The sequence below is a fragment of the Oryctolagus cuniculus genome, chromosome 7 (assembly GCF_964237555.1).
Source record: "Oryctolagus cuniculus chromosome 7, mOryCun1.1, whole genome shotgun sequence".
In the NCBI taxonomy this organism is placed as follows: Eukaryota; Metazoa; Chordata; class Mammalia; order Lagomorpha; family Leporidae; genus Oryctolagus; species Oryctolagus cuniculus.
In genome coordinates, this window is record NC_091438.1 from 129,794,669 (window position 1) to 129,821,494 (window position 26,826).

The following is a 26,826-nucleotide window of genomic DNA, read 5'->3' on the forward strand; positions in this document are numbered from 1 at the left end:
CCCACCCCATCAGCTGCTTTCTGCCCAGTGAGGAGAGGCTGATGGGGGAGCACTCTGCAAGGAGGAGAGGCAGTGTGTTTGGGACACAGGGGACAAACGGGGAACACTGGTACCTCACCAGACTCTCAGGGACCCCTGTTCAATTGACCTTGCTTCTCTTCTCTCTCCTCTCTGCCCTCGTCCTGTTACGGCCCAGAACAGGCCCAGGACATACTCTCAATGGTGCCACCGGCCTGCTTGGGAGCCTCAGGTGCCTTCTCATTCCTTACCAGATGAAGTCCAAGCCCCAAGGCCTTGCTCGGGGCCCCAGCCAACATTCCAGGCGGGAAACATGGCTGAACAGAGTCCTGCGCTTTGTGGCAACAGCCTGGGGGCTGAGTGCACGCCACTGCAGCTCCTTTCTAAGGGGCCCTGCACCCCAAACCCTGAGGCACAGGGAGGGCCAAAGCCCATCCTGGCCTTCAGGGAGTGAAATTCCACAGCATTCTGCTTTTGGACAACCGGGGCCCGGGCTGGCCTTCTGTGCAGCACTGAGTCGAGGCCCCACGCACCGTGGGAGTGGCAGAGTGGGGCTCTGAGGGGAGCTTGCTTTCATTCCCCTCTGGTCAAACAGGAATCCTGCAGGAGGACAGAGAGGGTCTAGAGGGCCCAGGGTTGCGCACGGTCTCACCTCCTGAATCTGTTCCTTCATCACCTTGATCTCGTTTTCTCGAGGTTCTATTTGTTTCTTCAGCTCCTTTATTTTATAGTCGAGCACAAACTTGAATTTCTCTAGTTCTTGGTTTTTCTTTTTCATGTCATAGATTCGCTTCTCCTGGGGGTGAGATGAGGGAGAGGAGAGAGAGTGTTCACAAGGCCCTGGGGTGCGGAACCCCGTGACTCGGGATGGGGACTCGCGCCAGGGAGACGAAGGCTGTCTCTCCCTGCTGGGCTGTGGCTGACCCCTTAGCTTCCGTATCAGACCTTCACTCATGCACTCATTCACAGACAGGTTGTGGGCAACTGCGTTCTCCAAACATGGCCTCAACAGCATCTCCCGCCCCGCCCGGCAGCTCCTCTGCTATGCGGCCGTGGCTTCTTCTCCAGGAGGCAGGTTTAATTCTCTTCCTTGCTTCTGGAGGGATGCTGGGTGACTTTGGAGGCTAGCACAGAAAAGCCAGGCAGCTTCCACCTGGTTCGCCTGTGCCACGTGCTCCGGGGAAAGCCATCTCTGTGTAGGTGTGTCACTCCACGGAAATCTCCAGGTGGGAGAAGGCGTTAGGGGTCTGGTCAAAAGACTCAGCAGAGCCCAGCCTCTTGGCCAGCCCTGGCGAGGTGCTGGGCATGGAGAAGCAGCAGCACCTTGGATGCTGATCTCCCAGCCCCCAGCTATTTAAGCCACACCCAGTGGAGGCTCTGGACACTGCGGGCAGAGCCGAGACATGGTTACATCCTGTCCACACTCCAGGCCAGAGTGTACGAGCATGACGCTCTAGCTGCTGCTGTCCATCGCTAAGATTTGAGGCGATCTGACGCATGGCAGTAGTGACTAGAACACAGGCTTCTCCAAACACTGAATGTGTAAACATGTACTGAATGAAGATCTTGGGCCACGTGTTGCTTTCCAGATGTAAATGTGACACATCCCTTGCCCTTAAGCTGGAAATACTAGCTTGGAAAGCAGCTTAAAATGTGGTAAGTGGTGTAAAAGAGGAAGGCACGGGAGGCATAGTAGGCACGAAGGGTGCTGGCACAGCTTGCAGGGTGTCCAGTAGGGACTCGTGGGGGAGTGGACAGTGAGGCTGGGGGAAGGAGGAGAGGAAGGCAAGGGCCTTGCATCTCGGGTTGAGGAGTTCAGAATTCACCCCGCGGGCCAGCTTGCGAGGGTGTGCTGGAACCCAGCCCGGTGCTGTTTGTTTTGTTTATGGGTGGGTTCCCCTATGGCTGCAGAGTTGATCTGCTGACGCAGAGACTGACTGGCCTGTGAAGCCTCCGAGCAGCCCCATCGAGCTCTTTACGGCAGACGTTGCTGACCCCTGAAGCGGGCAGCGCGGAGCTGCAGGAAGATTGTGACACAAGCACGCTTACCCTCTGGCGGCCATGATGGCAGGGCTGGAGGCGGAGGCCTTCAGCCTGGTTAGTCAGCTGCACTCCTACATCAGGAGGCTGTCGGTTTTTCTCGTCAAAATCCCCCCGGAGAATCTGAAGAGAGCTTTAGATCCCCACCTCCATCCAAACAAAACATGAGAACATGCAGGAGTGACATCCAGGAACGGTCCCGTGCACGCCTTGAGAGCTGGCATCCCATTTCACAGGGGAGAAAATGAAGGCTTCACGAAGCTGGTAAACGGAGGGCCTGTGCTGGACCCCACACGCTGTGCTGAAGTCCATGCTCTCAACGATGAGGGACCCTGCCTGGCTCAGGCAGCAGAGGCAGGGGATGGATGAGGAGGGTACAGAGTTGGCAACACTCGATTCTGACGTGGAGCTGGCGGCTCCTGTAAAATGCAGTCTGTCTTCTGAGAGTTCTGTGTGGAAGGCACTCTGGAAAGTGGTAGCAGCTGGCCGGGGCACGCGGCAGACATGGGGTGGGCCCAGCGCAGTCTTTCTTTGATCAGCAGGGCCATGTGGACAATGTGGCGGGTGATCGATCAGTTCACAGTCCATGGAGACCTATGGCCCTAGCCTGCTTACAGCAAGGCGGGGAGGGAGGGAGGGGCCTTGGAGCCAGCTGACTCAGCTTCTCATCCTGTCTGTCTCCTGTAGACTCCTAACGCTGGGTCGCTCATGTTCCCCGGGCTTGCTGATAGAACTGAATGAGACATGTTGACAGTACCTCGCCCAGGGCCAAGTATAGGTAGGCGCTTCATCGATAGCTCGGCCCCATCAAGTTAAACAGATGTGTCTCAGGGAGCCAGGGACCCTCCCCCTCTCTCCTGAGCTCCGTCCCCACTGCCCGAGTCCACTCACCTTGTCCTGAATTGTCTCATCGCGCTCCTGGATCTCCCGCTTGTGGCCTTGGATGTCCTTCTCCAGGGACTTAATGACTCCCTGCAGCTTCACCTGCTCCCCCTTCAGGACGTCAATGTCATTGGTTCTCTCCTCGATGTCCTTCTGCAGGCTGCTGAACTAAACACACAGGTGGCAACCACGAAGGCCACTGAAGGTTCTGAGCTCGTCTCCACTCCTCCCAACTGTCCCGGTGGAAAGAGCTCCCCAGCGCTGTCCAGCTGGGGTCAGAACTGGGGCACCTGCTAGGCGAACACCTAGCACTCAGCATTTCTGGGCTTTCAGGAGTGACGCTTGGAGGCTCAGGGACAGTTTAGGAACTTCCCAGGCCAAATGGACGACGCGGTAGCCTGTCCACAACGCACAGGCCCATTCCCAATACGTGAGGAAGAGGCCCCAGGATCAGTCCCCGGGGTGGACCCAAAGTCTTCTGCGATCACATGGACCTTGAAAGGTTGGGATCCATGTCCCATCGAGGTCACAGAGACTGGGATCTAACTGATGAGCCATCTCAGCCATGTTCACAAGCGGAAGATACAACTGCTTCCTGGATCTACCAGTACTGGGATTAAAAAAAAAAATTTCTTTGAGGGGCCTGCACTGTGGTGTAGCGCGTAAAGTCACCGCCTGCAGTGCTGGCATCCCATATGGGTGCTGGTTTGATTCCAGGCTGCTCCACTTTCCAGCCAGCTCTCTGCTATGGCCTGGGAAAGCAGTAGAAGATGGCCCAAGTGCTTGGGCCCCTGCACCCACACAGGAGACTCGGAAGAAGCTCCTGGCTTTGGATCATCACAGCTCCAGCCATTACGTCCATCTAGGGAGTGAACCAGCAGATGAAAGACCTCTTTCTCTTTCTGTCTCTGCCTCTCTGTAACTCTGCCTTTCAAATAAATAAATAAATCCTTAAAAAAATTTGAGGGGCTGGCGCCAAGGTGCAGTAGGTTAATCCTCCGCCTGTGGCGCCAGCATCCCATATGGGCACTGGTTCTAGTCCTGGCTGTTCCTCTTTCTTTCTTTTTTTTTTTTTTTGACAGGTAGAGTGGACAGTGAGAGAGAGAGACAGAGAGAAAGGTCTTCCTTTTTGCCGTTGGTTCACCCTCCAATGGCCGCTGCGGCCAGCGCACTGCGGTCGGCGCACCACGCTGATCCGATGGCAGGAGCCAGGTACTTATCCTGGTCTCCCATGGGGTGCAGGGCCCAAGTACTTGGGCCATCCTCCACTGCACTCCCTGGCCACAGCAGAGAGCTGGCCTGGAAGGGGGGCAACCGGGACAGAATCCGGTGCTTCAACCGGGACTAGAACCCGGTGTGCTGGCGCCCCAAGGCGGAGGATTAGCCTAGTGAGCCGTGGCGCTGGCCCGTTCCTCTTTCAATCCAGCTCTCTGCTGTAGCCTGGGAAAGCAGTAGAAGATGGTCCAAGTCCTTGGGTCCCTGCAACCACGTGGGAAACCCAGAGGAGGCTCCTGGCTCCTGGCTTCCGATTGGCACAATTCCGGCCATTGTAGCCATTTGGGGCGTGAACCAATGGAAGGAAGACCTCTCTCTCTGTCTCTTCCTCTCACTGTCTGTAACTCTACCTCTCAAATAAATTAAAAAAAAAATCTTAAAAAATTTTATTTGAAAGGCAAAGTTACAGAGAGAGAAGGAAAGAGAAAGAGAGAGAGAGAGGGAAATTCCATCTGTTGGTTCACTCTCTGGTTGGCCACAACAACCGGATCTGGGCCAGGCGCAAACCAAAAGCCAGGATCTTCTTCCAGGTCTCCCATGTGAGTGTGGGGGCCCAAGCATTGGGCCATTCTCTGTTGCTTTCCCAGGCCATAGCAGAGAGCTGGATTGGAAGTGGAGCAGCTGGGACTTGAACCAGTGCCATATTGGATGCCAGCACTGCAGACGGTGGCTTAACCTGCTGCACCACAGTGCTGGCCGCAGTAACATGATTTCTAACAGGAAAGAATGGGAGCTTGTTTTGAGCTTGGCTCCCTCAGGGCTAAATGTTTTGGAAGGCTGTGTGGCAATTCTGTAAGGATCTGTGAACTGAATCCTCCATCATCCCAACAATCGGTGAACTAAATATCTGTTTCCCCACCCCTAAACAAAGCATCTTACAGCCCATTCCCTCTCCCACCTGCTGGGTCTGACTGGAATCACCCATGAGAGCCCAAGGACACCTCCAGGCTGAGAATCTCAGAGGTTTAGCTCTGAAAATGTGATTACGTCCATTTGCTGATAAGCAGGAGCCCAGAGGGCAACTCTTGGTGCCCAGGGAACCGCAATATCCCTTGGAAAGGAAAGGGAGGGGGACCCCCCCCCCCCAGGCAGCAGCCCCCTCAGAGCATGCATAGGGGTCTGTGTGCCTGGGTGTGCAGTGGCCAGGGCCCTCGCCTGCCCTGCTCGCTGGGGATGAGAAAGCGCTTGGCTCCCAGGGCCCCCTGGCTGCTGCTCCCAGCTTTCTCTGCGCCCCACCCCGCCCGTCCCGCTGCACCGTGCCGCAGGTCTGGGGGGCGCGCTACCTTCTTCCTCATGATGCCTGTCTCCCCTTTGAGGCGCAGATTGGATTCCTTTTCATCCCGCAGCTTCTTCTCATACTTGGTTTTGATATCTTGGATTTCTCGGTCTTCGTCTTCTTCAATTTGCTTCTTGGTCTCCTCAAACTCCCGCAGCTGCTGCCTGACGTCTTCCTGTGCCTGGCTCAGAGAGAGGGAGAGAGTGTGCTCGGGGGACAGGGGCTCGTGACGCCTCTGCGCTAAGACGTGCCGGGGTGAGACGAGCTTCCAAGCCCTATCGGGAATGGGAGACGAGTGTTACTACCGCAGGGGCGGACACCAAGGCCAGGGACTCCTTAACCCGTGCGCTCACTTCCCATGGGTCCTCCGTCTGTCTTCCTGTGTCCCCTTCCCCCTAGCAGGTCAGAGCTCAGGCTCCGTCACTCCAACCACCTTCCCACCAATACCCCACACCCGGCTCTGCCGCTGCTGTCCGCGTGGACACCTGGGCTTCCTCCGTTCTTCCTTGACAGAGCTGTGACAGCCGTAACGTGAGGCTACGTGGCTGTCTCTCCCACTAGGCATAGAAGCTGGTCTCTCACGGCCACCACTGAGGTCCCAGCGGACAGCACGTCTCCCACACGGCAGCTACTTAGTGAGCGTCTGGGTGACCGCATCCGCAGTCGGCTCCTTCTCTGGGGAAAGAGGGTCAGCGTGGCTTCCTGGGGGTACCTCTTCCAGAAGAGTGGTTTTCTCTTGCAGTTTGGCCTCGTAAAACTCAGTCAGCTCCTCCAGGGCCTGGCTCTTGGTCTCGTCGTTGTCCCGAAGCTGTTTCTCATACTCCTCCTGCATCCTCTGGGACTTGAGCTGCAGCTCCTGGTACTTCTCATACTCGAGTAGCAACTTCTGGTTGTTGGAACTTTCTGGAGAGAAGCGAGGAGGGCAGCTCTTTCAGGTGGGTGAGCAGCACGAGCCTCGCGAACACCCAGGGGTCTTGGGGGTCTCCCTACCCCTCCCAGTGCTAGTCAGAGAAGCAGCCATCGGAGCCAAGACTCAAAAGCCCACCTGCCTTCCTCACCTCCTGCCACTCCATCATCTCATCAGGCAGTGAAGCCCCTCCCCCTCCAGAAACAAGGGTTTCTTTCTTTCCCTCCCTCCCTCCTTCCTTCCCTACTTCCCTTCCTCCCTCCTTCCCTTCTTTCCCTCCCTCCCGATTTATTTATTTGAAAGTCAGAGTTACACGCAGAGAGAGGCAGAGAGAGAGGTCTTTCAGCCTCTGGTTCACTCCCCAAATGGCCATGATGATCAGAGCTGCACTAATTTGAAGCCAGAAGCCAGGAGCTTCTTTCAGGTCTCCCATGTGAGTGTGGGTGCCCAAGCACTTGGGCCATTCTCTGTTGCTTTCCCAGGCCACAGCAGAGAGTTGGATCAGAAGTGGAGCAGCTGGGACTTGAACCAGCACCCATATGGGATGCCGGCACTGCAGGCAGTGGCTTTACTCGCTAAACCTCAGCACCAGTCCCAGAAACAAGGGTTTCTAGGAAGGTCCACACGTGTGTTCCAGGGCTCAGAGTCAGGGAGAACGCCCTGAGCATGCAGAATTGGTGTCTGTGTCCCCATTTTACCTAAGAGTGAACTGAGGCTCAGTAAGGCCCGGTGACTCCCTAGACTCCCAGCAAGTAAGCAGGGAGTCTGGAACTCACGGAAGTCTAGCAGGCACCACATCGGAACTTATCTGTGTTTCCTAGTGACCTGCGGCTGGGCTTCAACATGTGCTGAATGAATGAGCAGGTGTTCAGGGGACATTTGTAAGCCTGGTCACAGACCAAGCCACGTTCCCTGGCACTCCAGCTTTGTCCTGGGAACTGGCAGCCGTCTGCCCCTAACCCATGGCTTTCAGTGCTCTGCAGCCTGCCCCTCTGCCCCTCTGCCCCTCTGCCCACCCGGCTTCTGCGCGGGGCTCACCCAGATCCTGCAGTTCTCTGCTCTGCTTGTCCAGGAGGTCTTCTATGTGCTCGCGATGAGACACATCCTGCTTATCCTTTTCTGTCTTCAAAACCTAAAACACAGGCACATTTCCCCGTTCTACACATCTCCACATCATGCGGGTGAGAACTGATTTCCCAAGTAGCATCCCGCCTCGTTCGCGAGCACTTCTCCACTCCTACTCTGCACCAGGCACTGCTGTGAGGCCGCAGCCACACGGCCACCTTCCACTTCCTTTCTGCTCTGCTCTGGGCATTCTACACTCTCCCTGTGTACAGCCGTGCCATCAGGTGGGCTTGTCAACCATGAGGTCAGTTTTGAACGCAGGTCAAGCAGATGCTGGGAAGAGAAGGTTGGGGCTCCTTTGAGTCCCAAGGCTGTGCCTGGGCTTTGCTGCCCGGCAGTCCTCAGGCGGGCTGCTGTGTGAGCTGCTAGGGAAGCGCTTCTAACCGAGCAGGACAGCTCTGCACAGGTGATGTCAGCCCCAGGACCTAATTTTTCTTTTCAAAGAATTATTTTTATTTTATTTGAAAGGCAGATTTATATATATATAGAGAGAGGGAGAGACAGAGGTCTTCCATTTGCTGGTTCACTCCCCAAATGGGCGCAATAGCTGGGGCTGGGTCAGGCTGAAGCCAGGAGCCCGGAGCTTCCTCTGGGTCTCCCACATGGGTGCAGGGGCCCAAGCACTTGGGCCATCTTCCTTTGCCTCCCCCGCACATTGGCAAGGAGCTGGATTGGAAGTAGAGCAGCCAGCCCTTATGGGATGCTGGCATAGCAGGTGGAGGTTTAACCTGCTGCACCACAGCTTTGGCCCCCACCTGCCACCCCAGGACCTAATTTTGTACTTGGCTGAGGTTGGGCACTAATTCAATGTTTCTTGACTAAGTGAGTGACATTATAAATGAATAAATTAATAAAATTAATAGTCAGGGCTGCTCTTTTTTTTTCTTTTCAGTCAAATTCTTTGACAAAGTAACAAACACCCCTTGCAGAAAAAATTAGGGGTTTTTGGTGAGGGCCCAGATAGGATCGTGGAGAACAAGGGAGAGCCTGGGAAAGCCTGGACAAATATGGTGACATACAGACTGAATTACTTTTACTTAACTTTCTGATAACCTAGAAAGCAATAATTCTGCAGGTTCTTCCCTTTCTATACTTGTTTTTTCTTGTTATCGTCTCATTTTGTTTTAAAATAAGTTTTTCTGGATCACAAAAGTAAAATACATTGTAGAGAGCATGGAAATCACAGAGATGCAGTAATGAACATTTAAATTACCCATAATTCCAGCTTGCGGAGGTAACTACACGTTAGTGGATTTTCTCTGCACTTACTTCACCTAATTTATGCCATTCACTACAGGGAGTTTCCTATTGGGCCTTTTCACACTTAGCGCTCTGTCGTAAGTGTCGTAAGTGGCAAGGCTGTGCGTCAGAGGACTGCTCAGCACAGCGGGGGCGGTAGAGTCCACGCCAGCCTCACCTTGGGCAAGGTGGAAATTTCCTGTCTGTGGTTGTTGGCTCAGCCTCTCAAACAGACCTGGTTTTTGGTTTTCAGGGACTCCATTTCCTGGACGAACTTGTCTGTCAGCTCCTTGATCTTCTCAGTGTAGTTCATATCCTTCAGCCGGAGTTGATACTCATTCTCCATTTTTAGTTCTTCCACTCGGGTCTTCAGCTCCAACATAATCTGAGCCTGTGGGGGAAGGCAGGACACAGAATCAAGGCCATGCACAGTGTGGGTCAATCAGCATAGCTGAACCCGTGGCTGTGACCTGAGACCTGCAACTCTGTCTAGCTTCAAACTCCATGTGTCTCCACTAGAACTTGTCACCTTATCCCCACAAGCCACACAGGCGAACAACTTCCTCCTCTGTCCTCACAATATATTCATGAGCTCACCTGTGCTAGGCACTGGGCCCAGAACCCTCTGGTCTCCTCCGGATTGGCTCAAATGTCACCTTCTCCAGGAGGTCTCCTTGCACCCGTTTAATCCTGCTCCCATTCCCATTTCCCTCCACCCCACTTTGCTCTTCATTTATTTGAGAGTCAGAGTTATAGAAAGAGCGGGGGTAGGGAGAGGGAGAGGGAGAGAGAGACAGAGACAGAGACAGAGACAGAGAGAGATCTTCCATTTGTTGGTTCACTCCCCAAATGGCCGCAACAGCCAGGGCTGAGCCAGGCCGGAGCCAGGAGCCAGGAGCTTCATCTGGTCTCCCACGTGGGTGGCAGGGCACCAGATGCTTGTACCACCTTCTGCTGCTTTTCCCAGGCCATTAGCAGGGATCTGGGTCAGAAGTGGAGCAGTTAGGACAGAATCAGCACCCTTACAGGACGCCATTGTCACAGGTGGTGGTTTTACCCACTGTGCTACAATGCTGGCCATTATTATTTCTTTATCTTGAAACTTTCTAATATGAGAGGTCTTCAAAAAACTCACAGAAAGTGTGTATTATGAAATAACTATGCATGGGTTTCAACATTTTCTGCATCAAAATAAACATCTTTTAATTTCATTTCCTATGAACTTTCTGAAGTACCCTTGTATACTATTATTTTGGGGCTTTTTTTTTTTTTTTTGGTCTTTTTCTCTCATTAAAACTCTAAGAAGCCTAGGATCTTTGTTGGTTTTGTTCATTTGTATATCCCAAGTATCTGTAACAGGGCCTAGCACATAGCAAGCATTCAAAAAGTATTTGCTGGGCCGGCGCCGCGGCTCACTAGGCTAATCCTCCGCCTAGCGGCGCCGGCACACCGGGTTCTAGTCCCGGTCGGGGCGCCGGATTCTGTCCCGGTTGCCCCTCTTCCAGGCCAGCCCTCTGCTGTGGCCAGGGAGTGCAGTGGAGGATGGCCCAGGTGCTTGGGCCCTGCACCCCATGGGAGACCAGGAAAAAGCACCTGGCTCCTGGCTCCTGCCATCGGATCAGCGCGGTGCGCCGGCCGCAGCGCGCCAGCCGCGGCGGCCATTGGAGGGTGAACCAACGGCAAAGGAAGACCTTTCTCTCTGTCTCTCTCTCTCACTGTCCACTCTGCCTGTCAAAAAAAAAAAAAAAAAAAAAAAGTATTTGCTGAATTACAATTGCTGCCCTCAAGGAACTTATAGGCAGCAGAATACACGTATAATTAAAACTCATGACAAGTGGCCGAAGCCAGGTGGTACACGTCCTGCCTGTCTCGAATGCCTGTGCTATGCTGGCCTCACTGTGAGACTTTAACCCACGCCCTAGCTCTCCGGCCCTGCTAGCTTGTGTCCGGTGTCTCCCTCCTCCATGGTACTCACTGATACCTGCGTTTTCAGAAAACTGTGATGTACACTCCCCCTTTTCCTAACCACGTCAGTGCTGCCGACAGGGCGGGAGAGAGCACAGGTGCCCGCTTCTCTCTCGCCTGCGCTTATGCCCCACACAGGCCGAGCTACGGCGTCTGTCTGTACCCCTGCTGTTGTGCTGTTTCTGAGGGGCTGGACAAGTTCATTTCTGCCCTCCCGGGGCACACAGGAAGTACTGAGACGAGGGTGAGGACGAACCCGCCTACATGTGCACAGTCAGGGAGGTGTGAGCGGGGGTGCCCAGCCAGGACCCCCGCACGAGATGTGGTGTGGGTGGAGCAGAGGGAGAGCCGGCTGAGACGAGCCCAGGCCATCCAGGTCCCTGCAGGCCACGTGAGGGAAGTTGAACTTCATTCCCGACAGCCTCCGAAGGTCCCCGTCTAACCTGGCTGGGCCGACGCTGGTGTTTTACCGACCTCTCCGAGGCAGTGCAGGCACTAGGGCCGAAGGCAAGGGGTTAGCTAAGAGAGGGGAGGTGGCAGAGGAGAGCCAGAGGACAGCCAAGCCTGGAGACAGCTATTTTAGAGAGCGGTGTGGGGTGGAGGCGAGAAGACGGCGGGAGAGACCACCTCCCTGGCTGGCCGGGCTGGGCCCCGAGGTGGGTGGTTAGCCCATCTTGCTGCACTGCTTGCCCAGAGCCTCACACGGGACCAGGCACGTGGCCTGCACTAACTGAACACTTTTCAGATGCACAGGCTGCCCAGGAGCGCGCCGGTGAGGACGATGCGGTCAAGGACAGGTTACGTTTGCGGGACTCGCTGCCCGTCTGCCTCACTCCACTCGCCATCCTGCTGGAGGGCCCTCTCCCGGAGATGCGGATCTTACCGAGCCGCCCCCTACCTGAATCTGCCAGCGGGGCCCTACGAGCAATCTGCCTGTCTCCCCAGCTCCATCTCTGGTCCTCTCTCCGGCGCCCCCAGCTAGCAGCCTCTTCCTCAGAGCACCCCACTCCCACCCCTCTGCACTCTGTGTGGCAGGCCCTTTCCCATTCGTTCGGCAAGGCTCTGTGCCACGCTCACCTCACCACCACGCCTGGGCTCCGACAGCGCTGTTCTTTGATAAAACCCATCACACACTTACCTCCCCTTTCTTAAATTTACCCAGCCATCCTCCCAGGCTGTGAGCTTCAGGCCTCTCTGTAATCTCAGGGGAGGCTGGAGGTCTGGTAAGGAATTCCCCTGTCCCAGGTCCCTCTCCAGTGGGTCTCTTTCTCACCTTCTCTTCCATGTCTGTTTTAGTCACGAGCACCTCACCGGCAAAGCCCACCTCCCTCTCTCGCTTGATCCCCCGGCCGTCTTTATCAAAGACCTTCCAAGTGAACAGGCAGCCGTCGTCAGCGGCAGTCAGCAGGAATTGGTCATCAAAGGTGAGCAGCATCTGCAGAGACCAAGACCGCAGAGAGGAAGTTCCTGAAGCCCCAGGGGAGCAGGCAGAGTGACCTCCCTCTTTCATGGCCTCACCGGTAGGTGGACTTGGTCCTGGGCAAGAACAGGAGCCTCAAAGGGCCAGAAGAAGCAAGGCTATATAGAGGGAATGGAGTCTGAAGAGTCAATTATTATCTAGAATGAATCAAGAAATCTCAGAACTCAATGGTAAAAAAACCAAACAGGGGCCGGACTTGTGGCAAAATAGGTTAAGCCACCACCTGCAATGCTGGCATCCTATATGGCCACAGGTTCAAGACTTGCTTGTTCCATCTCCAATACAGCTCTCTGCTAATGCACCTGGGAAAGCAGTGGAAGATGGCCCAGGTGCTTGGGCCCCTGTACCCACGTGGGAGACCTGGAGGAAGCTCCTGGCTCCTGGCTGCAGCCTGGCCTAGCTGTTGTGGCCATCTAGGGAGTAAACCAGCAGATGAAGATCTCTCTCTGTAACTGTCTTTCAAATAAATAAAATAAAGCTTAAACAACAACAACAAACAATCCAAGTTAGAAAAGGGACAGGGACAGTGTTGTGGCACAGTGGGTTAAGCTTCTGTTTGCAATGCCAGCATCCCCTATATGAGCGCCAGTTTAAGCTACTGTGCTTCTAACCCAGCTTCCTGCTAATGCACCTGGGAAGGCAGCTGATGATGGCACAAGTACTTGAGCCCCTGCCACCTATGTGGGAGACCAGGACAGAGTTCCTGGCTCCTGGCTCCTGGCTTGGGCATGGACCAGCCATGGTTGTTGTGATCATTTGGGGAGTGAACCAACGGATGGAAAAATCACTTTCTCTCTCTGTACCTGTCCCTCTTGTTGCATACTTCTGCATGTGGACATTCAATTTTCCCAGCACCATTTGTTGAAAAGACTGTCCTTTCTCCAGGGACTGATTTTAGCTCCTCTGACAAAGATCAGTTGGATGCAGATGCGTGGATTGATTTCTGGAGTTTCTATTCTCTTCCATTGGTTCATATGTCTATTTTTGTGCCAGTACCAGGCTGTTTTGATCGTAAGTACCCTGTAGTACACCCTGATCTCTGGTATTGTGATGCCTCTGGCTTTGGTTTTGTTGTTTAAGATTGCTTTAGCTATTCAGGGTCTCTTGTGAAACTAATTCTCTTATACATTGCTGGTGGGAACGGTACAGCCACTCTGGATAAAATTTTGGCAGCTTCTTTCAAAAAAATTTTATTTTTTAAAAGAATTTTATTTGAGAAGCAGAGCGACAGAGAAGAGAAAGACAGAGAGAGAGGGACAGATAGAGGAAGATCTTCCATCTGCTGGTTCACTCCCCAAATGCCCACAATGGCCAGGGCTGGGCCAGGCTGAAGCCAAGAACCCAGAACTCAACCTGTCTTCAACATGGATGACAGGGACCCAAGCACTTGAGCCATCATATGCTGCCTTGCAGGGTGTGCATTAGCAGGAAGCTGGATTGGATGTGGAGTAGCTGGGACTTGAATCAGGCACTTCAGTGGGGGATGGGCCTCCTAAGCAGTATCTTAACACCTCCACCAAATGTCTGCTCCAATTTCTTAAAAAACATAGCATTTATGATTTAAGTTGGCAATCACACTCTGGGAAATTTACCACAGAAAAATGAAAATTTATGTCCACACAAAAGCCTGTCCATGTTTGTTCATGGCAGCTTTAACTGTAATGGCTAAACTGGAAAACAATAAAAATATTCTACAACTGGTGAAGGGTTAAATGAACAGTGGCTTGTTTACTGTGGAGTACCATGGTATATTACTTGACAACAAGAAGGGCTAAGCAATTTTTTAAAAAGATTTTATTTATTTATCTGAGAGGTAGAGTTACAGACAGACAGAGGGAGAGAGAGGGAGAGAGAGGGAGAGAGAGGGAGAGAGAAGGAGAGAGAGGAAGAGAGAGGGAGAGAAAGGGAGAGAGAGGGAGAGAGAAAGGGGATCAGAGAGAGGGAGAGAGAGAAAGTCTTCCATCCGCTGGTTCACTCTCCAAATGGCTGCAATGGCTGGAGCTGGACCATTCTGAAGCCAGGAACCAGGAGCTTCTTCCAGGTCTCACATGTGAGTGCAGGGGCCCAAGCACTTGAGCCATCTTCCACTGCTTTCCCAGGCCATAGCAGAGAGCTGGATCGGAAGTAGAGCAGCCGGGACATGAATTGGCTCCCATATAGGATGCTGGTGCCACAGGAGGAGGCTTAGCCTACCGCACAACAGTGCCAGATCCAGCAATTATTTAATTATTTTTTTTAGATTTATTTATTTATTTATTTGAAAGTCAGAGTTACACAGAGTGAGGAAGAGACAGAGATAAAGGTCTTCCATCTGATGGTTCACTCCCCGAAGGGCCACAACGGCTGGGGTTGGGCCAGGAATCAGAAGCTTCTTCTGGGTCTCCCATGTGGGTGTAGGGGTCCAAGGATTTGGGCCATTTTCTGCTGCTTTCCCAGGCACATCAGCAGGGAGCTGGATAGGAAGTGGAGTAGCCAGGCCTTGAACCTGTGCCCGTATGGGATGCTGACTTCACAGGTGGTGGCTTTACCCACTATGCCACAGTGTGGCCCCAGGGATAAGCAATTAATACAGAACATAACTTGATGCGTCTGAAGAGCATTAGGCTGAGTGAAGAAAAGCCTCTGTCAGAAGCTTACATACTGTTGGATTCCATTTATTTTGAATTCTCAGAATGACAAAATCACTGACATGGGGAATAATTTAGTGACTTCCTGGGGTTAGAGGCGTCTGTGTGACTACAGAGGTGGCATGAAGCAAGTCTCTGTGCTGATGGGACAGTTCTGGATCTTGAGTGTCGTGCTGGTGACATGAACTGAGCATGTGATAAAGTGACACAGGCTCTATGCAGAATCAGTGCACTGGGGTCAATCTTCTGGTTTCATATTGTACTACAGTCACATAAGGTATAATTGTTGGGGAAAACTGGATGAAGGGTGCACAGAACTCTGCACTATCTTTAAAATATCCTGTACTCCAGGGATTAAGTTCCGCACTCCTGGCTTTGGCCTGGCTCAGCTCTGCCTGTTGCAGGCATTTGGGCAGTGAAGCAGAAGACAGAGTATCTTCATTTCTGTCTCTCTTTCTCTTTCTCTGTGCCTTAAAAAAAATGAACTTAAAAAAAAAATCATGCTTTTGGGGGCTGGCGCTGAGGCACAGTAGGCTAAGCCTTCTCCTGTGGCACTGGTATTCCATATGGACGCTGGTTTGTGTCCCGGCTGCTCCTCTTCTGATCCAGCTCTCTGTTTTGGCCTGGAAAGGCAGCAGAGGATGGTCCAAGTGCTTGGGCCCCTCTTTCCACATAGGAGACTCGGAAGAGCTCCTGGCTTCAGATCAGCCCAGCTCCAGCCATTTCATTATTTGGGGGGTGAACCAGCGGATGGAAGACCTTTTTCACTGTCTCTTCCTCTCTGTAACTCTACTTCTCAAATAAATAGATAAATATTTTAAAAAAATTTTGAAGGAAAGTTTTTTTTTTTTTAAAAATTCATGCTGTTGAGAAATACTTAGTCATATGAAAAATACTTATCATAGTGTTAAGTTAAAAAAAAAAGCAAGCCAGCACTGTGGAGCAGTGGGTTAACGCCCTGGCCTGAAGCGCCGGCATCCCTTATGGGTGTCGGTTTTAGTCCTGGCTGCTCCTCTTCCAATCCAGCTCTCTGCTGTGGCCTGGGATAGCAGTAGAAGATGGCCCAAGGCTGGCGCCGTGGCTCAATAGGCTAATCCTCCGCCTGTGGCGCCGGAACACTGGGTTCTAGTCCCAGTTGGGGCGCCGGATTCTGTCCCGGTTGCTCCTCTTCCAGGCCAGCTCTCTGCTGTGGCCCAGGAGTGCAGTGGAGGATGGCCCAAGTGCTTGGCCCCTGCACCCCATGGGAGACCAGGAGAAGCACATGGCTCCTGGCTTCGGATCAGTGCAGCGCGATTTGAGGGGTGAACCAATGGAAAAGGAAGACCTTTCTCTGTCTCTCTCTCTCACTGTCCACTCTGCCTGTCAGAAAAAAAAAAAAAAAAAAAAAAAAGAAGATGGCCCAAGTCTTTGGGCCCCTGCACCCACATGGAAGACCTGGAAGAAGCTCCTGGCTTCGGATCAGCGCAGCTCTGGCTGTTGTGGCCAACTGGGGAGTGAAACAGCGGATAGAAGACCTCTCTCTCTCTCTCTTCTTTCTCTGCGTAACTCTTTCAAATAAATAAAATAAATCTTAAAAACAATTTAAAAAAAGCATGTCATAAAAGAGTGGCCATAGAGTATGATGTTAATTTAATTTAAAACACACACAATGTATATAAAAGGGTTGGAGAAAATGCATCAAAATATTAATATTATTATTAGTTTTATTTTTTAAAAACATATATCTTATTTATGTAGAAAGTCAGAGTTACAGAGAGTGAAGGAAAGAGAGAGAGATCTTCTATCTGCTGGTTCACTCCTTAGATGCTGCAATGGCCAGGGCTGGGACTAGCCAAAGCCAGGAGCCAGAAGCTTCACCTGGGTCTCCATGTGAGTGGCAGGGGCCAAAACACTCGGGCCATCTTCTGCTGCTTTCCCCAGGCCACAGCAGGGAGCTGGATCAGAAGCAGGGCAGCTGGGACTCGAATCAGCACCCATATGGGATGCCAGCATTGCAGGCTGCAGCTTTACGCACTAAGCCACAATGCTGGCCCTGAGGAGTTTTATTCTAAAACAAGCATGCTTAGCCACAAAACTTAGTAGATATGAAGGAAAGAGGAAGACTATGTTATAATGATTTCCTCTGTCCCCAAGGCCAGGTTCAGTGCAGGAATGTTCCATTTTATACTGAAAAACTCTTTCTTAACGAGGATAGTATCTGCAGACAGGCCACTAGGGAGTTTGGGACATAATCAACCTCAGGCGTCCATGTCATTCAATGTGAGTAAGAGAGGAGAGGACAGAGGGGACATCTTCCCAGTGCCTGTTCTTCCAGGCTCTGTATAAACATAGACATTATTCTTTCTTTTCCTTAAATCATTAATAACCTTAATTTGTGGATGACTATGATTTCTTGGTAACCACACTGCGTGTTAGAGAATTCTTTTAAAGAAATTTTTACTGTGGTAAAATACATAAGCCTACAGATATATTTCTGATTATTTCCTAAGTAAATTCCTAGAAGTAGTCTAGACAAAGAGCATTAATAGTCCACAGACTGTTACTGAATGGATGGCAAGGGGTAAATAAGGAGAGAGAAAGAATAAGGAAAGAGTCAAGACACTGGGAGGCTGAAGGGAGAAGAAAGAGGTGATGGCAGGACCAAGGACAGGGCCCCTCTCACCTTGGTGACAGGACCAGCATGGGCCTGGTACTCGTTGAATTCTTTCTGCAAAGGCAGAGGGTACTTCATTGCACGAATGGTTCCTATGGAGGTGCCCACGAACATCATGCGCCCAGAATGTGAGATGACAATGGCTGTGTAGACGACTTCATATGCTGACATCTCTCGAAGGACCTGGAACACAGACAGCTCTGTTCAGTGGAGATGCTGAGCTGGGTCTGCAGCTTCCTGGTGGCGCTCATCCCCTCCTCCAATAGCATCCTAAGGGTCTGGATTACCAAAAAAATTTTTCCAAGGTAGACATTTGGCCTGGTGGTTAAGATGCTTACACATCCTACATCAAAGCCAGTGACCAGTCTTGATACCTGGCGCTAGCTTCCGACTCTGGCTTCCTGCGAATGAAGACCCTGGGAGGCAGTGGTAACAGCAGAAGTAACTGGGGTTCCTGCCACCTGCCTGGGAAACCTGGATCGCATTCCTGGCTCCCAGCTTCAGCCTGATCTAGTCCCAGCCATTGTAGGCAATTGGGGAATAAACCAGCAAATGGGGGCTCTATTGGTCTCTCTGCTTCTCAAATAAATGAATAAACATTAAAAAAAAAAAAGAAAAGAAAAATGTTTTTCTATTCCTGATGGCATCTGGCGTAGTACCTAACACATAAAGACACAGTATTTCTCAGCTGCTTGACTGAAAAATAAACAGTTCTAGGCATTAGGGATACTACTTAAGAAAGGAAATCTTTTTTTTTTTTTTTTTTTTTTTTTGACAGGCAGAGTTAGACAGAGAGAGAGGGAGTTATAGATAGTGAAAGAGAGACAGAGAGAAAAGTCTTCCTTCTGTTGGTTCACCCCCCTAATGGCCGCCATGGCCGGTGCTGCGCCGATCCGAAGCCAGGAGCCAGGTGCTTCTCCTGGTCTCCCATGCGGGTGCAGGGACCCAAGCACTTGGGCCATTCTCCACTGCCCTCCTGGGCCACGGCAGAAAGCTGGACTGGAAGAGGAGCAACCGGGACAGAATCCGGCACCCCAACCGGGACTAGAACCCGGGGTGCCAGTGCCGCAGGCGGAGGATTAGCCAAGTGAGCCACAGTGCCAGCAGAAGAAAGGAAATTTTAATATAGCTTCCTATCTGCATGCTGTAACTCATTCAATCTCCAAGCCCTCTGAGGAAGTTACAGTTTTCCATGTGTTTTTTAAAAAAGTTATATTTATTTGAAAGGCAGAGTAACAGAGAGAAAGAGATCTTCCATCTGCTGATTTACTCCCCAAATGACTGCATCAGTCAGAGCTTTGGCCAGGAGCCCCAAACTCCACTCTGGTCTCCTATATGAGAGGCAGAGGCCCAAGCATGTGGGTCATCCTCCACTGTTTCTTTTTTTTTAATTCTTAAAAATTTTTAAAAGATTTTATTTATTTATTTGAGAGGTAGAGTTACAGACAGTGAGAGGGAGAGACAGAGAGAAATGTCTTCTGTCCGTTGGTTCACTCTCCAAATGTCTGCAACCTCCAGAGCTGCACCAATCTGAAGCCAGGAGCCAGGTGCTTCTTCCCAGTCTCCCATGTGGGTGCAGGGGTCCAAGCACTTGGGCCATTTTCTACTGCTCTCCCAGGCCACAGCAGAGAGCTGGATTGGAAGAGGAACAGCTGGGACTAGAACCAGCGCCCATATGGAATGCCGGTGCCACAGACGGAGGATTAACCTACCGCACCATGGCACCAGCCCCCCTCCACTGCTTTCCTAGGCACATAGCAGGGTGCTGGATCAGAAGTGGAGCAGCCGGGACTTGAACCAGTACTCTAATATGAGATGCTATGAGAATCCAGTGTCCTAGGGAGCAGTTTAACCTTCTTAGCCAAAGTGCTGCCTCTTTTTTAAAAATTTCTTTTTTTTCCCTTAAGATTTATTGTATTTATTTGAAAGGTAGAGAGAAAAGGAGATACAGAAAGAGGTCTTCTATCTGCTGGTTCACTCCCTAAATGGCCGTAATGGTGGTGGCTGGGCTAGGCCAAAGCCAGAAGCCAAGAACTCCATCCTGGGCTCCCACGTGGGTGCAAGGACCTAGGTACTCAGGACATCCTCTACTCCTTTCCCAGGCACATCAGCAGGGAGCTAGATTGGAAATGGCATAGCTGGGACTGGAAATCACGCTCCAATAATGAAATGCTGGCAGTGCAGGCAGTGGCTTAAGTGCTGGCCTCTGCTATGCCTGTTTGAATGATGAGACAGATGAGTCACAGAGAAGGTAGTACACCTAGTGTGTGGCACCCAGGCTCCCATGTCTGCTCTTGGCTGCTAGGCTGTCATGCACTGCAATGTGAGAATGAGATGCTGACCATAAATATATTCAGGAACCCTGTATGAATGCCCATTATAGAAACAAGGACTATAAGGGAATCCACTAATTCCTTCACTCATTAATATACCCACGCACCCCCACGTCCAAACATTTACTGAATGTTTGTTGTGGGTCACGCAGTGTCCCAGCTGGTAGACATCAAGAGGAGTGAAATATGGGCCTGTCCCAAAGGAGCCTTGTTCTGGAACAGCACCGTAAAAGCTGACACAGAAGGAAGACCAGGCATCCTGGGGGCACGTGGGGGAGTGCCTGCGCTGGGCTGGGCTCTGGCCATGGGGAGATGGTGCCTCAGATCAGATGCTGCCAAGTTATCCATGCACGCAGGTACCCAGCCCCACAAGTGACCATCACTGGGGAACAGCTGGAGAAGCTGATGAGTTCAGATGTCACTGGACACCGGAGGAGGACCTCAGCCACCTTTACACGAAGTGTCCTTGCTAGACTCTCTTAACTGGGGCCAAATCTGACAAATCTTCAAGTTTCAGAGTTTGGAGATTTCAAGCCTGGATGCCAGCCATTAGCTCTAGCTGTATTTGACCCAGGAAAGCACAGATCGGGGCTGAGAGAGCAGGTGAGAGACCTTGTTGAGCTCCTGTCTGGAGGTGGATGAGCCGCCAGACAGCGAGCAAAAGGAAATGGAAAGGGGCGTCGCAGGCAGGAAACGTAAAAGGAGGAGGAGCCAGCTGCCCTCCCAGGATAAAGGGGCCCTGTTCTCCCAGGCGCTCTGGCCAAGCCCACCTTCCACCCTGAGCATAGGAGGCTGTGTTCCGCAGATCGGGGCAGTGGCCCAGGGTTGGGGAAGGGGGGACAGACTCACGGAAGAATCTGCAATCTCCTTGAGTGTCTGGTCTGATCCCACAGCAAAGATGATTTTGGAATCCGGGGAGATGGCGACACAATTGTAGCTGCAGGACTTGAGCACACACTCCGTCTCCCTCTTCCCTGACGACAGATTCCACTCATACACTGCGCCGTCTGTGCCGCCTGAAATCAGTTTGCTGTCATCTGCGTTCCACACAACTGAGCGCACCTGCAGGGAGGAAGACGTACTCAAGAGTGTGCAAACACACACGTGTGCGCACATGCACACACACACAAAGGGGTGAACTCTCCAGGTGCTCCAACAGACTGAGGCAGTGCGTCCTTCCCTGTTACAGTCCTTCGTTCCTTGGAATGCTAACACCGTTTTCCTGGAGGCTTGCAAAATACTGAAGAAGAAACACCCACTTCTTTATCATTTTATGAACATGAGGACTAACTCAGAATGGTTTCTTAAAGCTACAAAAAATCCATTACTGCTATGTTTTTCAAGGCTTTTTTTTTTTTTATTGGGAAATGGCTATGTGTTCACCGAAAGTTGTAAAAATAGTACAGTGGAAGTAGACTTCTGGAAAGGCAAAGGAGAGACCTCAGCCCATCCTCTCCCCAAAGCATCAAAATGATCATCGAAGGGCTCCAAAAGTTGTCCTAAAAGCATACAACAAGTGGAGAAGCAAGCTGCCCAGTTTTGGTGAGAACAGTCTGTGGCACTGGAGTCCTAACTCTCGCCATTCCTGGTCCCAGCTTCAGAAACTTCGCGGCTGTGTGCTCTGGGAGGGCATGGCAGAGCCAATGGGATGCCCTCTCCCAGCAGCTCCCAGTCCTGGGCTACGGTTTCACCCTGGGAAGGGCAGGCTACTGGCATCTCTCATCCTCAGCCTTGCCTGACGCTGTACAAAGTCTGTTCCCAGAAGGCATGCCCAAGGGCAGCCCATCCGCCTTCCCCTGGCCAGCCTCCCATTTATTGCTCAGAGCAGAGCAGGCCAAAAATAATGCCATACTGCTCTTGCCTCAGTTTGCACCTAGGTGGACGCAAGCTGGAAAGACTGCAGGCTTCCATTCACCAACCAATCCCTATTCACCCTGCAAGTACCACTCCAAGTGGGGAGTCACTCCTGGAAAAGCAGGTCCCTGACCCTGACCCTGCCCAGGGTGACTTCATGCCCTAAAACAAAGAGTTCTATCGCCTCTCTTGAGGGACTGCCTTTATGTTGTACACAGCCCGGAGGAGGTCATGCCTACCGGCAGTGATTACAACAGAGACCATGGTAGAGTGTAACTACATGGTACAAGCAAGATGGCAGGTAGCAGAGCTTTCATAAAGAGAGTACGGGAAAGAGACAGTCAAGGAGAATGCTTCTGGGGTCACAGCCGACTCTAGGGCTGGTTGGTTGTGTGTGTGCGCTAGGCTACAGCCACCCAGGAGCGATCGAGCAGGACGTGGTGAAAACCTGAAGGTATCTCCCAAGCTGCTGGAGACCCAGGATGGGGCCTCACTGGCACAAGGAGTAGAGACGCAGCATCTGATCAGCAAGGAGCATGCAGCTCCTGTGACCCAGGGCCACCTCCGAGGAGCCAGGCTCACACCCACATCACTCTTCCCTGGCAGCCCGAAGACTGCACCCATGGCCATGGCTGCCCCTTCTCAGGCACAGTCAGAGAATCTCCAAAACAGCAGTTTCTGGTTGAACAAGGAACAAAACAACAGACTCCCTGAACTGGGATAGCCGCCTCCAAGCCACAGTTGGCTGAGGGGCTTACGTAAGATCTGTGATTAATAAGCAGCTTAGGAATTAGCAGTGGGAATCTCTAGGTAGCTAGGCTAAAAGACAAACAACAAACAAACAATCCACCACCACCACCCCCCCCCCAAAAATTAACTAAAAAGGCAAGAAACGTAGTCCGAGCAGCGACATCAGAGGCTGGGAGAAATGACTTCACAGAATTCATTCAGCGGTAACTAAACAACCAGCCACACAGATCACCACACCACCAACAGCACCACCCCTTGGGGGGAAAGTATCTAGAACTGCTCTAAACCATTTAATCAACAAAAATTATGAAAAATGCAAAGAAACAACAAACAAACCTATAAAGCAAGCAGGGCAGTGTGACCAATAAGGAAGTAACAACAGAACAAGGAGCAGGCAGCAGAACCGCCTCTGCAGGCGCCCAGAGGGCAGCCTCGGCAGATGCACATGTGCACAGGGAACTAAAGGAAGGGATGGGCACCTGGTGCAGTGGTTAAACCACCGCCCAGGACACCCACATCCTCTACCGCGGCGCCTCATTCGAGTCCTGGCTCCTCTGCCTCGGATCCAGTTTCCTGATCATGTGCACCCTGGGGAGCAGCAGGTGATGGCTCAAACACTTGAGAACCTGCCACCCACATGGGAGACCTGGATTGAGTTGGAGGCCCCTGGCTGTGGCCTGGTCCAGCCACTGCTGTTGAAGGCATTTGAGGAGTGAACCAGCAGATGGAAGATCTTGCTCTAGGTCTCTCTTTCAAATAAAATGAAAATAAATAAATACAAATGTAAAAAGAATCTATATGAAGCAAACTTTCAAAACAAATTTTTTTTTTCTTTTCTTTTTTTTTTTTTTTTTTTTTGACAGGCAGAGTGGACAGTGAGAGAGAAAGACAGAGAGAAAGGTCTTCCTTTGCCGTTGGTTCACCCTCCAATGGCCGCCGCGGCTGGCGCACCGCGCTGATCCGATGGCAGGAGCCAGGTGCTTCTCCTGGTCTCCCATGGGGTGCAGGGCCCAAGGACCTGGGCCATCCTCCACTGCACTCCCTGGCCACAGCAGAGAGCTGGCCTGGAAGAGGGACAACCAGGACAGAATCCGGTGCCTCGACCGGGACTAGAACCTGGTGTGCCGGCGCCACAAGGCGGAGGATTAGCCTAGTGAGCCGCGGCGCCGGCTTCAAAACAAAATTAAAAGGAGGTTTGATGACAAGTTCTAACAAATAATTGATAGAAATCATTTTTTAAAAATTTTATTTATTTGAGAGGTAGAATTACAAAGAGTGAGAGGGAAAGACAGAGAGAAAGGTGTTCCATCTGCTGGTTCTCTCCCCAAATGGCCACAATGGCTGAACTATGCTGATTTGAAGCCAGGAGCTTCTTCTGGGTCTCTAAGTGTCTCCAAGTGTGCTGGCACAAGAGCCCCAGGACTTGGGCCATCTTCTACTACTTTCCCAGGCCATAGCAGAGAGCTGGATTGGAAGAGGAGCAGCTGGGACAAGAACCATCACCCGTATGGGATGCTGGCACTGCAGGTGGAGGCTTAACTTACTACACTGCAGCGCCAGCCTCATCATTTCTACTCTTGTGTCCTTCAACATATTCTTCCCCTGTAGCCAAATTAATCTTCTAAAACGCAAATACGATTATCTAATTCCTTCCCTACGACTTCAATGATTTCAAAAAGGAAGCTAGAGTATAAAATTCAATGCTGGTGCCGTGGCTCAATAGGCTAATCCTCCGCCTGCGGTGCTAGCACACTGGGTTCTAGTCCCGGTTGGGGCGTCAGATTCTGTCCTGGTTGCTCCTGTTCCAGTCCAGCTGTTTGCTGTGGCCCAGGAGTGCAGTCGAGGATGGCCCAAGTGCTTGGGCCCTGCACCTGCAAGGGAGACCAGGAGAAGCACCTGGATTCTGGCTTTGGATCAGCATGGTGCGCCAGCCGCAGCGGCCATTGGAGGGTGAACCAACGGCAAAAAGGAAGACCTTTCTCTCTGTCTCGCTCTCTCTCATTGTCCACTCTGCCTGTCCAAAAAATAAATAAATAAATAAATAAATAAAATAAAATAAATTTCTTGCTTTGCTAAAAAAAAATTAAAAAAAAAATTCAAGGCTAACAAGATTCCATGTATTTGGGACCCTGTGACCTTTTCCAATCTCAGCCTCCTCCTGATGCCTCTCACAGAGCCTTCAGTTCCTCTGACACTCCATAGACCTCCCGCTTTTGGGTCCCTGTCTACAATGATTATCCCCGCCAGCTCTGTCTGGTTAATTCCTACTCACTCCTCCAGGACCAAGTCTGCAAACCTCTCAACCTAAATTATGCCAATTCTTCATTATTTCCTCTAATAAAGCCTCATGTTTTATTCTCCATTGAATTAATCACAATTTATAATTAAAATTGTCTGTGCCATTCGTTGTTTTATTGTCTCTTTCCTCAGGTAGACAATAAACCCTACGAGGGAAGGAATAGTTTCTCCGTTGTTCACCTGTAACCTACCGGCTCGCCCAGTGCTTGGTTCTGTGCCCTTGTTCCCCGGGCTCGGCTCACTCACTTACCTTCCCTGTATGTCCTTTCAGGTTTGAGATGTTCTCTAGGCTCGTGGTGGTAAAAATGTGAATCACATTTCCATTGACTGCAGCAAACAGGTGGCCTCCATTGCTGAAGGCGCACTGCAGGAAGAGAGCAAGCGAGCATGGAGGAGATGAGCATCCAGGAGGAGGGGGACCTCAAGAGGTCGTGGAAATTCACGCAGTTTTTCATAGCATGCACTTTTCATGAACTTTTTGCAGACCTCTCATGCACACTGATTTCCAATTGTCTTGCACCAAAATACATATACCTTTTAATTCTATTTTCCATGATCTTTCTGGAGTCCCCCTCATAGGACAGAATTCGAACACATTTTCAGGTACTCTCACTATTCCTGAATCTCATAAGGGTCAAGATGCTGACACTGCTGTGCCCACTAAGCATGAAGCTGCCTGGATGGCAGAGCCCCCATTCTGCCTGCAGATAGACTGATACAGAGTGTGGAGGGGAGTCCCGAGACATGGGCTGGTTTCTGCAGGTCACCTCAAGGGCTGAGCTGCTGGGCTGTTCACTGCATCTCACCAGTGATGCCTATTCTTCCACGGCTCCTCCCACTCCCCAACCTCACCTTCCTAGTGGTGACTCTGATTCTGCAATGACTTTTATTTTTCAGTATCTGTCAATATTCCACAGCCACAGGGAGGGTTTTTCACAGGTGGGATCTCATAAGGTTTGGGATTCAATGAAATATTTTGGTGGGCATAAGATAACAGAAATAGGGGGCCAGCAGGGCAGTGCCACAGGTTAAGCTGCCACTTGTGACACTGGCATCCCATACTGGAGTGTTGGTTCAAGTCCCAGTTCCTTGCTAAAGTGCCCAAGAAATCAGCGGATGATGGCCCAAGTATTTGGGCCTCTGTCACCCACATGGGAGACCTGGAGAGAGTTCCTGGTTTAGCCTTGGCCATTGTGGCTATTTGGGGAGTGAACCAGTGGATGGAAAAAAATCTATTTTCTCAATCCTGCTCTTCCTGTCACTCTGCCTTTCAAATAAACAAATAGATTAAAAAAAGAAAATGGGAAAAGAACTGGATACTCAATGAGTTTGGTGGGAGAAGAACTGGCATTTTTTTTTTTTTCTTTTTGAAACTACTAAAGTTCTGTAAGACAGATGTCAGGTCCCCCTCCCCAGAACGTGTGAACTCATGATATTTCAGCTCTGGCTTTCCAAGAAACTAGACACTCATCTCCAGCAGTGTCTACCTCTTTGCATCCTCTGACGGAATATTCTTTGAAAGAACGAATATCATCAATGAGTAGGTTCATTAGGCGTAATTTGTCAGCAAACCCTACTACAATGTAGTGTCCAGATGGGTGAAGGCTGATAGAATATGCCTCTTCTTGGTACTCCTTAAACAGTTCCAGGGTGCTGCGGAAAAGACGGACAGTTGAGTTAGGAGCCTAGCTCATGACATCCTGAGCCCTCCACCGAATCTGACATCTATTACTATCACAGCAATTGGATGCTCCATTGCTTGCAATCAGTGGTGCCTCTCTTTCCTAGATTTTGTTTATCTGCAGTAAAATCCAACACTGAGTATGGCACCCAGGGTTGTTTTGTGATGGTGAAGACCCAACTCTGTTGATATTCCAAAAGTCACAAGTAGTGTACAAATATTCTTTTAACAGCCCTTGAAACTGTACACAAGAACAAAACAAACGTCAGTGTGGGGTTGACGCAGGGTCCCGGCAGCTGTGCCAGGGATAAATCACTAGCATGCTGGCGGTGCCTGCAGCCCTGATTGACGAGGAGGAGTAGAGTCTGGAGAGCTCGTGATGCTAAGACCAGATGAGGGTGACGAGGGGACGGGAGGGCTAGA

General features: G+C 51.2%; 1 protein-coding gene across 13 annotated transcripts in view; it reads right to left on the minus strand.

Annotated features, from left to right (window-relative positions):
- The window catches only part of CFAP57 (cilia and flagella associated protein 57), an 81,092-nt gene that overhangs the window by 24,954 nt on the left and 29,312 nt on the right, over positions 1-26,826 (minus strand). For 9 of the 13 annotated variants that reach the window (XR_007923666.2, XM_070076991.1, XM_008265423.4 and 6 more), the window contains 11 exons: positions 26,210-26,375; positions 24,973-25,086; positions 20,670-20,882; positions 17,497-17,670; positions 12,001-12,162; positions 8,998-9,153; positions 7,437-7,530; positions 6,204-6,394; positions 5,499-5,672; positions 2,950-3,108; positions 671-814 (listed from right to left, as the gene is read on the minus strand). Coding sequence is in view for 11 of the 13 variants with exons in the window: in XM_070076991.1 (XP_069933092.1) it covers positions 671-814; positions 2,950-3,108; positions 5,499-5,672; positions 6,204-6,394; positions 7,437-7,530; positions 8,998-9,153; positions 12,001-12,162; positions 17,497-17,670; positions 20,670-20,882; positions 24,973-25,086; positions 26,210-26,375 (1,747 nt within the window). In the remaining 2 variants the exon portion in view is untranslated. Of the gene's footprint in view, positions 1-670; positions 815-2,949; positions 3,109-5,498; positions 5,673-6,203; positions 6,395-7,436; positions 7,531-8,997; positions 9,154-12,000; positions 12,163-13,986; positions 14,321-17,496; positions 17,671-20,669; positions 20,883-24,972; positions 25,087-26,209; positions 26,376-26,826 lie in introns of those variants that run through there. The other 4 variants (XR_007923667.2, XM_051856611.2, XM_070076994.1 and 1 more) reach the window with 4 other exon arrangements.